Here is a 9,442-nt window from a genome sequence, read left to right as displayed (position 1 = left end):
CTGAGTGACTAACGCTGGAGCTTTTCATGGCTTTAAATGCAGTGCCACGGGGCAAAGAGAAGCTGCTGCACTTCTACTTCAGTGTACTTCTCTGGTTGTGTCCTTATATAAACAGCGCCCTCTAGTGTCGAAGTCTCTTTCTGATTTGAAAAGATTTTTATATTCAAGAGAGCCAATAATTTAATTTCAAAACACACTCCTGCAGCAGTTACTTTATTTATTCCAGACAACTAATTTATTTGTGCATTTTACTGATACCAGTCAGTCTGACAACAGCTTTGTGCGAGAACACTACTCGAGGAAGATAAACAAAATGTTTCTGCATTATATGTCACAATAGATTAAAAGGTAACAATGCGTAAAATATGATAGCATTTTTTACAATCAACATAGATACTGTATTGTATAAATGATTATACCCATTTTTGGTAAATGTGCAGAATTTTGTAACTGGGGATAAAACTGGTGTATTTCATGTAATGCTGTAAGTTGTGATTTGTGGTCTGGAGGTGAATATTGTCTATAATAATGTTCTCTAAGTTGCTAATCATTCAGGGTAAATTAATAATCATAAATCTAACTGGACAGGCTCCAAACCCTTTGAAATATGTACAACTTTGTGATCAAATTCGCACCGCAAATAAGAGCAACAAGCTAAGAGGACAGTATTTTTGATAAATTTGATTTAATTTTAACTTTAAAATTAACTTTTGACCTCAATGGACTCCCCTGACTCATAAAGTTTGCTCTGACTTTTATGTATGATTGTTGTCGGTCTGTGTGTAAATAAAGATATCTTATAAAATAAATAAAGACTTTAAACGTTACGCCTGAAAGCACAACAGAATACTTTTTTCTGTGCAAAGGAATAATTTAAAATAAAAAGATACAGGATTTCCGTTTTGTTTACCAAGGCTCGCTGTTTGGTATAATCCTTTTATGTTAGGACTATCACCCCCCGCCTCAACTCAGCTATGGTATCGTCCAAACATGGCAGCCTCCGTGTGGAAGCGATGTGTGACTGCTGCAGTCAAAGTTAAATGTTTATCTCCATCTGTTTCAGGTAAACACATCATACATCTGGCAACGAGAAAATAATAGTTTTATCTGACTCTATTTCTTTGTTTAACTTCTATTTATTTGACCTCACTTGAGTTTATGTGGGTGTTGAGACAGGAGGAGCTAAATGTCCCCAGTTCATGTTATTAGCTAACTGTATGTGGCTACATACGCTAGCTACCTGCGAGACTGAGGTTTCATCACGTCACAGTTTGTTGAGGTATTGAATTGAAGTAGTTTATATCCACCTGACCTGGTTGACTGTTTGTCTTTGCAGCCAGAAGATGGTTGCTCTCTGCAGCTTACAAAGACACAAAAGTGTGGGAGGCAAGAGAGAAAGATCCTCAAAACCTGGGTAAGAGTCAAAACTGGTCATGCTAATATTCACCTGCCACTTTTCATGAACAGTCCAGCCATTAATATCAGGATTTTGGCATTATCCAGGAAGACTGACTTGGTCACCTTGTACATATAGAGAATGTCAGTATCCCACAATTTAATCCTTTCTTTTATAACTTGATTAAATTAGGTCTTGGGCTCATGTCCTGTGCATGTTCTCCTCTTGTCTTGGTGTGTTTCCTCCCACGGTTTGAACAAAGGCAACACAAAGACTCTAAAGTACTCATAGGTGTTACATGAGTGCTAATATCTACCTATATGTGTCTGTACGTGCTACAGACTTTCAGACTGGTGATCTGTCCAGGGTAGGTTAGGCTCCTGCACATGATAAGTAGATACAGAAAATGGATGGAGATGTACTGAAGGCTGCAGAAGATCCAAACTGAGGACACATTGCTTTGCTTTCTTTGCTTTATATGATGTTTCTAGTGTGAAAGTATAAATTGTAAAAGATGAAACTCCTAAACAGGAAATGCTATAATCTATGGCTGCATGTCAACCTTCAGTACTTCTTGGGCTGAAGTCTGAAGTGTACAGAGCACTGACAGCTGTCAAGTAGCAAAAGTAGTTTTTTATATTGTATTTTTAGGTAAAGATCTGATAAAATGCAGCTTAATATTGCATGTCTAACTTCGTGGTAGGACAAAATCTTGTGTAAAGACAAACACTGAGACAAAACAGTTGAGCTTTTTTTTCTATTCCTCAATCTAAGATAAAAATAAAAATATTGTCTGTGCATTGTTACTGAAACTTAAGTGTTGTAATAGACCTGTATCCATATAAAACTTTCAAATGATAAGACTAGGCCTATGTCACATACATTATCCAGAAGTAAAAGTATGCTGTGTGAATAGCTGCCTGCAGCAGTCCAGCGTCAAACATTAGTGTGTGTGCACTCAGTCAACACAGGGTGGCAGTGTTAGACTGCAGCCACATGGTGACTGTTCAATCGTTTGGATATGACCTCACGCAGCCCACCAAGGCTTAAATGACATTAAAAATGAATAATGATTATGTTTTGAAAAGTTTTAAACGGATCACAACTGATGATTAAGCGTCGATTAAAATGAACAAATCCATTTTATTTGGTGCACTGTTGTCTCTAGCAGGTGTATCACAGTGGTATAAGGGACTGTAAAATACATTTTGAATAGTTTATTACATGGTTAACTGCAGTAACGGACTTGTTGATGTTGTTTTTCTGTTAACTTACAGCCGTACTGGCCAGCATTATGAACAGGACATATGAAAGGAATCTCCCAGTTAGCTCTCTGACTGTGTCTCGGGTAAGCTTTATCTCCATTTAAATAGTCTGTTTGTGTTGAACCTGTTACAGATGAATCAAAAATTTGAATTTTTTTTTTTTGAATTTGATCACATTCAGACAAAGTTTTTAGTTTCTGTATTTTCTGCTTGTGTTTCAGTTTGTTGACAACATTTCATCTCGAGAGGAAGTTGATCAGGCAGAGTACTACCTGTACAGGTAAGACTGATTTTTACTCGCTCTGCATCGTCATTTGTGTGTCAGGTTTCTGCTGCTTCCTTGGTTTTTGTGTGGTAACGACTTTTGTGCTTTTCTTGGAATGAATTGTCTGTTTGGTTTGTCTGTTTTGGTTTGCGTTCAGTCACGTGCTTTTCTTTGTTCGGGGCAACTCCAGATTTTTCCTGTTTACTCCTTCCTCTGGAATCTGCACATATTCTTGTGATTACGAGACTTAGTATATTTCTCAATCGCACCCTTGTTCAGGGAACATTCATTTTCACAATTGGGTGAGAATTAAATATCTGTCTTTCCACTTTGGGAAGTTTGTAAACGCTAATTATTGTTGTCCATACAGCAATTGAAATAGTAGCATTCAAATGTGGTCGCATGTCTCATATCTTTCCTATTTGTCTTGCGCATTAATAAAGCAGAACTGTGGTGGATGTATGAACAGGAAAAAGCTTCATATGTTTTTTTTTTTTAATCCTTCAAGATTTCGTCACAGTCCAAACTGTTGGTACCTGAGAGACTGGACCATTCACAGCTGGATCAGACAGTGTCTGAAATATGGAGCCAGAGAGAAGGCCCTGTATACAGTTAAAAACAAGGTACAGTACATGTTATAATCCCTCCATTTATTCTTAAGACCGGACGTGGACTCTTTGGTGAGCATCAAAGACGCTCGTCTTTATAATCAGAAGGTAAATCTGATCAGAAGCTCGTGATCAGGGCTGACAGCAGCAGTGTGAGTGATCACAGATCCAATCTTAACCACCCAGATGCATTTTAAAAGCGATCTGAGCAGAGCAAATTACGTCAAACGTGTTTGACATTTTCAGCCTCAGCATGTGGATTCTTCCTAAATGAGTTGTAGTATCTGGGAATCACTGAATTATTCCAAAGCAAAGACATCCACCAGCCAATGACGTGTTTGCAGTGAGGTAAACCAGAGCGCGCTCGCTCCCTGTTTGTTGTTGTTATGACTGGTGTCATATTACTGCGAGATTACAGGCCTCGACGTCAGAGGTGCATGAGGAGTCTGTATCATTGAGTGTGATATACAACATCTGCACCAAATGATGTAGGATAAACAGTTCATGCCAAACATGTGATGCAAATATTCATAATCTGTGTGTGTGTTTGTGTGTTGACTCGTGTTGTGGGGACATACATTTATTTCTACAGTCACTTTGTTGAGACTTCCCTCCTCCAAGTCTGTGTAATTTCCCCAAAATTGACCTGAGTATGTGTGTCTGTGTTTGTTTGTGTGTGTAGGTCCAGTATGGAATATTTCCAGATGACTTCACCTTCAACCTGCTCATTGATTCTTACATTAAGGATGGAGACTTTAAAAGTAAGGTTTTTTTTTTTTTTTTCAAGTGTGTTTTCAGTCAAATGTTGGGGGAAAAAAAAAGGTTCAGACAGACCAAAATAAAGTTCAACCAAACACATTCTTGTTGACTGTGAATATTTATTGCCAGGTGTGGGAACAGACTGTCTGTCAAATGACTCAAATCAGATTTCAAACATTTTATTTCCTTGTTTGTAAAAGGCAGTGGTGAAGGGGAAGCCTGATTATTTTTCTGTAATAATATTAGACGGTAAACAGTTCATTGTTTGCGAGTGAAGGCACAGAGCTGGGATGTGCTCAGTCGCATGTTGAAGTTTACTTTTGATAAAATGAAGAATTCACTGTTTGTTTAGTGCTTACTTGCTGTATAACTTTAGTCTGCAGCTCAAATATGATGTTTCTTTACTTTTAGGCATAAACCTGGCAGCTTTCCAAATTTTTTATTATCCTCCTGACAAGTACTGCCTGACTAACTAAAACCTCTTATTCCTCTGTGTCATAGAGCTCCACTTTTGTCCAAAAACACATCAGTGAGCCTTATTGTTGCACCGGGCAACTTGTTCCATAAAGACAATCACTGTCATTTATTTTGAGTCATTCCCACGTACACCATCCTGCTGCTCTCAGTAATCATTGGCTGAACTAAATGTGTATTACTTCTTGTGTAACATTTGCTAAAAAACATAATAACCAGCTGTTTTAGGGAATTACTGACCCATTTACATATTTTTAAAGATCAGTAAAAAGACTGTACCCATGTGGAGACACTGAAAGAAAAAAAATTGACGCTTGGCAGAGGTAGAAAAGTTGGTTTATTGATAAAAGCAAAGTGCGACAAATGCAGTGCAAACAGACTTAGTGAATAAATCATGACGTACATCGCGCATGTGACTTATTTGTAACTCAAGTTTCTGCTCCTCTGTAGACTGAAAAACAGCCACAGGTGCAAATCATCTGCATGGACCAATGAGGAGACTGTAATGTTCCTCAAATTAATATATGGAAAAACATAAATGGCATTTTTCCCCCATGGTTTTGTTCCTGTTGCGCCCTGTTGTTCTGCAGTGTTTTCAGGACACCCGGCTGAAGACTTCACACTAGAATCTTTTTATCTTGATGAAGCAACTTCCAGTATTTCTTTAACAGTAGAATGAATGAAAATGTTCATTTATTGAAGTTTTCTTCTGATTTTTCTGGAAATTTGTGTAGAATTTGCACTAAACTTGGACATCAGACTTCCACTTTTAACCTCACTGAAGGTAATCTGAGTGTCACTGTTGTAATTGTACAGGTGCGTGCTCTGTGGTCGAGGAGGTGATGCTTCAGGAGGCCTTCGACCTTCCCTCCACACAGATCCTGTCTCTGTACGCTCTGGGCTCTTACCTCGCAGGCAGACCACAACTCACCGTGAGTCACACAGCAGAATGGGAGGCGCTATGAAAGCAAATGATCCCAGAATATTATTAAGCTCTGAAGTCATCAACATCCTGATACTTCAGAGGGAAAAAATGTTAGAAATTCATTCAGGAAAAATGGATGCATGAGACTGATGAGTGTGTGAATGTTGCAGCAGGACTCACAAATGTGCTTCCACATAAACCACTGACTGTGTTCAGGTGTCAGAGGAGCGGGCGTTGGGAGCATCGCTGCTCATCTGTGGAATGATGCAAGACAACAGCGTTGGCCTCAGCGCTCAGCTGCTTGGCAATGCTCTCCTAGGTGTGTATTTGAGTTTCTGCCCCCACGGTGGTGCTTTGATTGTTTCATCCAGGGTTCTGTCCTTAGACCGCTTGTCTCATTTATTCTCCTCCTCCTTCCCCATCCAGGAAAGGTGGAGATGTCGAAGGGCATACATGCCGTCTTCAAAGGGATGCCTCTCTTCTGGGGTCGTGGGTATCTGAGCCGAGCGCTGGCGGTCATGGAGAAAGCTGCTTCTGGTGATGTCAAGCTGTCCAAAGACGCAGTAAGAACAGAGAAATTTTTCATTTTTCATTTCATGTCTGTGTGATTGAAACGTCATTTCATCTGAAAGAAAGAAAAGTTTTTGGTAATTATAAAGCTATTTATTCTTTAAATGTTTTATTCTGTTTATCACACGTAGAGGTGCACAGTCTTCATAGTGGGGTGTCAGGTGTGACCATAGTCATAGTCATTACTCAGTGGCCACTTTATTAGGTATGCCTGTGAAATCTATTGCAACCCAAGATGACGGTTCTGTTTCCGACTATGTTTGTTATTGAGGTTGGGATTTCACAGTGCTGGATGAAGCAATATTGTTTTGTTTATAGATACCCCCCCACCCCACCCCCCCACCCCCCGGCTGTGAGTTTGATGTCAAACATATTTCCCAAAGTGTTGGACTGCTGCTGTAAAATGAATCTGGATTAAACTTACTTTCAAACAGGATTTTTCGAATGAAAAGGTCTGTTGAGGATGGCTCTGAGTCACACAGCTGAATTATTAACAACTAAACATCACACACACATTCGGTAGAAGCTGTTGTTACTTTCCAGGTGGGGTGTGCGACACAGACAGTCTTCATCTGCTGAGATGGAACACACACGCTGTCATATTGTTGTTATTTTTACATATATGCTCTGACACACAGTCGGGTGTAGCGCCTTCAATCCGGCCTGTGCTGTCCAGTTTAATGGTTCGGCTTTGTCCACGTCTAATGAGATTGTGAAGAGCCTGGAGCACCGAGGATGTCTGAGAGAATCAGTGCAGCGGGAGCTAAACGGCCGGTGTCAGACAGCGACACAGCAATAATGTAGACAGAGCAGATAACACCATCGGACAGATGGGAAATATTACCTGTGAAATGAAGGCGCTGGTGACTGCCGCCTCAGGTCACAGTTAATCATACCTCTTCCTTAGATTAAGAGGTGGGTTGTCAAGTGAGGGGTTCAGCCTCTTTCATCATGACATGCTGCTTCTGTGAACTTTAAATAAGGAACTGAATCACCTTAAAATGTTGAAAATATATTACTTTTACACAAGTAATTTAATATACAGAAATAAATAATATAAATAAAGACTGTTCAGGCACTAACGCCTGTTTCACAACTGCACCAAACATACTACATAAAACGATCTCTCCTGATCCTTAACGTTAATTTTCATCATTCTTCAGCTGGACTACACGAACAGCTTGCTGCAGGAGCTGTCTTCAGCCTCAGATACGGACTCATCTGGAGAGGAGTCAGCAGGTGAAGAAGCCAAGGAAGAAGACGCCGTAGATGAAGACGACCAGGCAGAGCAGGCTAAGCTGCCTCAGTATGCCAGCAGATTCAAGGTGGGTGCTTGCTGTGTACGGCAGGTGTTTGTTGTAGCAACTGAATTTAAATCAGTTTCCTGGTCATGACTGGGCTTGTAAGTCAGGCTGGGTGACATATTAAGGGCTTTTTACTCGATTTTTTCTTTATTTTAGTAAATTAATTAATTGATAACTGAATGAAGACATGTATTGAATTATGTTTCTGTAGCACGTGAAATAGGGAAAGCTCAGAAAAATTCATCAGGCAATCTGAAAACCAAAAGTCTGCCAGAGACGAAGGTTTGCATCAGTGATCTTAAAGTGCATCATCGTTACGTATTCTTGAGACTTGACTGACATGAGTCAAAGTGTCCTTGGACAAGATATTGATCTCCGAATTGCTCCTGATGGCTGTCAGTGTGTGTGTAGGTGGGTGGGTGAATGCTGACTTGTGTTGTGAAGCTCTTTGAGTGGTCGGTGGACGAGAAAAGCACTATATGAATGCAGTGCATTTACTATTCTTTCCTGCCTTTGTGGGCACAGTAGTGTTTCTTGGCATGCTGTTGCCTCCTGTTGATCAGTCTAATAGTGTGAAACCATCGGCTGGAATGGAAACATTGCTCTGTAGTGTTGATAATGGTCAAAAGCTCCGCAGGGAAACTTGAGCATTTTGAAATGTATTGAATAGAGCTCACTGGATTGGAGTCATTTATATGAAGTGATGATGTCACTGTTGGGCGCTGAATATCTTTTTGTTTCCCTGCTTCTTCAGGAGCTGAGCAGCCAGCTGGAGTCTCAGGGCAAAGTGGACTCTGCCTCCTTCCAGGCTTTAGTGGCGGCTCTGGCTCAGCAGAACCTGGCGGCTGCCGAGAAACTGGACTTGGAGCAGTACGAGAAACGGGTGCAGGCCTGGGAGGCCGAGACGAGGCAGCTGATCCAGAGGGAGAAGGAGATGAGGGAGAGGGCCGAGCAGGAGAAACAGAAGCGGATGGTTGCCAAGGCTGCAGCCCGGCAGGAGTAGAGACTCTGACGATTGAGCTAAATTAAGATCACTGAACTGTCCAAATTGTGTATACTTAGGTCTCTAAAATTGTGAAATACCAACATTGTCAATGTTACATCCGCTCATGTCATTATTACTTTTATATATGTTAATTATTGTGTACCTGTGTGACAAGTATTGCTCTGTTTTTATAGAATTAAATAGGGCAAGTCTAAATATATTGTCAAAACAAAAGTGATTTTCATGCTGTCTCACATTTATTATTTTCTATTGCGGACTGTGGGACGATGTCATTATTGGTACGTGTGCACACATCAATCCTGAAGCCTGATGGCTGGTCAAGTGGCTAAAGAAGGAAAAGCTGGGAAAAGATCACATCCTCCAACTCCTTCTCCCCTCCGCCTGCAGTCATGTGTGTTTTCTGTGAGTGTGTGTGTGTCAAAAGCATCTTCGGAGGATTTCTCACAGGGGATTGAAAGGAGCACTGCACAGAGGAATCTGCTGATTTGCTGATCGAGAGAAAACCAAATTCTTGATGGAAAGGAATGAAGTTATGACCACAAACCTTTGCGTTCACAAAGGAAAACAAACTGTGCAGTGTAGATGCTGATAACGGTAAGAACAGACACAAAGTGCACACAGTGTTTGTTAAAAAGTGGAAACATCAACATGAGAGAGCAGCATTAGCACACGTTAACTGGCAAACAGAGCAAAGCCTGCGTTGTTTTGACTGCACAGAAAGATAAGATAATAGATCTTTGGAGAAGAAAATGCCGTTGTGGTAGTGCACATAATGCATTCATTCCACATTATGTTGCTGCTATTCAGTATTCAGAGCATGGTCTTGGGAAACAGCCTGGTATGCAGTCCAGGATGAATGAGCGGCACAAA

At 40.5% G+C, this 9,442-nt stretch overlaps 1 protein-coding gene across 1 annotated transcript; it reads left to right on the top strand.

Moving 5' to 3' along the window:
- The first annotated feature begins 981 nt into the window (after positions 1-981).
- Positions 982-8,789, top strand: mrps27 (mitochondrial ribosomal protein S27). Its single transcript, XM_076731050.1, has 11 exons — positions 982-1,063; positions 1,337-1,414; positions 2,674-2,744; positions 2,883-2,941; positions 3,435-3,549; positions 4,217-4,295; positions 5,584-5,699; positions 5,909-6,011; positions 6,119-6,255; positions 7,426-7,587; positions 8,321-8,789. The coding sequence occupies exons 1-11, from the start codon at positions 991-993 to the stop codon at positions 8,567-8,569; spliced, it is 1,242 nt and encodes a 413-aa protein (XP_076587165.1). The 5' UTR covers positions 982-990; the 3' UTR covers positions 8,570-8,789.
- Positions 8,790-9,442: the final 653 nt, after the last annotated feature.

Source organism: Chaetodon auriga, chromosome 5, assembly GCF_051107435.1.
Source record: "Chaetodon auriga isolate fChaAug3 chromosome 5, fChaAug3.hap1, whole genome shotgun sequence".
Taxonomy (NCBI): Eukaryota; Metazoa; Chordata; class Actinopteri; order Chaetodontiformes; family Chaetodontidae; genus Chaetodon; species Chaetodon auriga.
The sequence above is the reverse complement of the archived record's forward strand: the minus strand, read 5'-3'. Positions and strand labels throughout refer to the sequence as shown.

What these genes read in the sequence shown, in the direction of transcription:
- mrps27 (XM_076731050.1), top strand. Translation starts at nt 991, where the DNA reads ATGGCAGCCTCCGTGTGGAAGCGATGTGTGACTGCTGCAGTCAAAGTT. An exon ending in GCTCTCTGACTGTGTCTCGG is followed by an intron (nt 2,745 to 2,882) that starts GTAAGCTTTATC and finishes CTTGTGTTTCAG; the next exon opens with TTTGTTGACAACATTTCATC. An exon ending in TGTATACAGTTAAAAACAAG is followed by an intron (nt 3,550 to 4,216) that starts GTACAGTACATG and finishes TTGTGTGTGTAG; the next exon opens with GTCCAGTATGGAATATTTCC.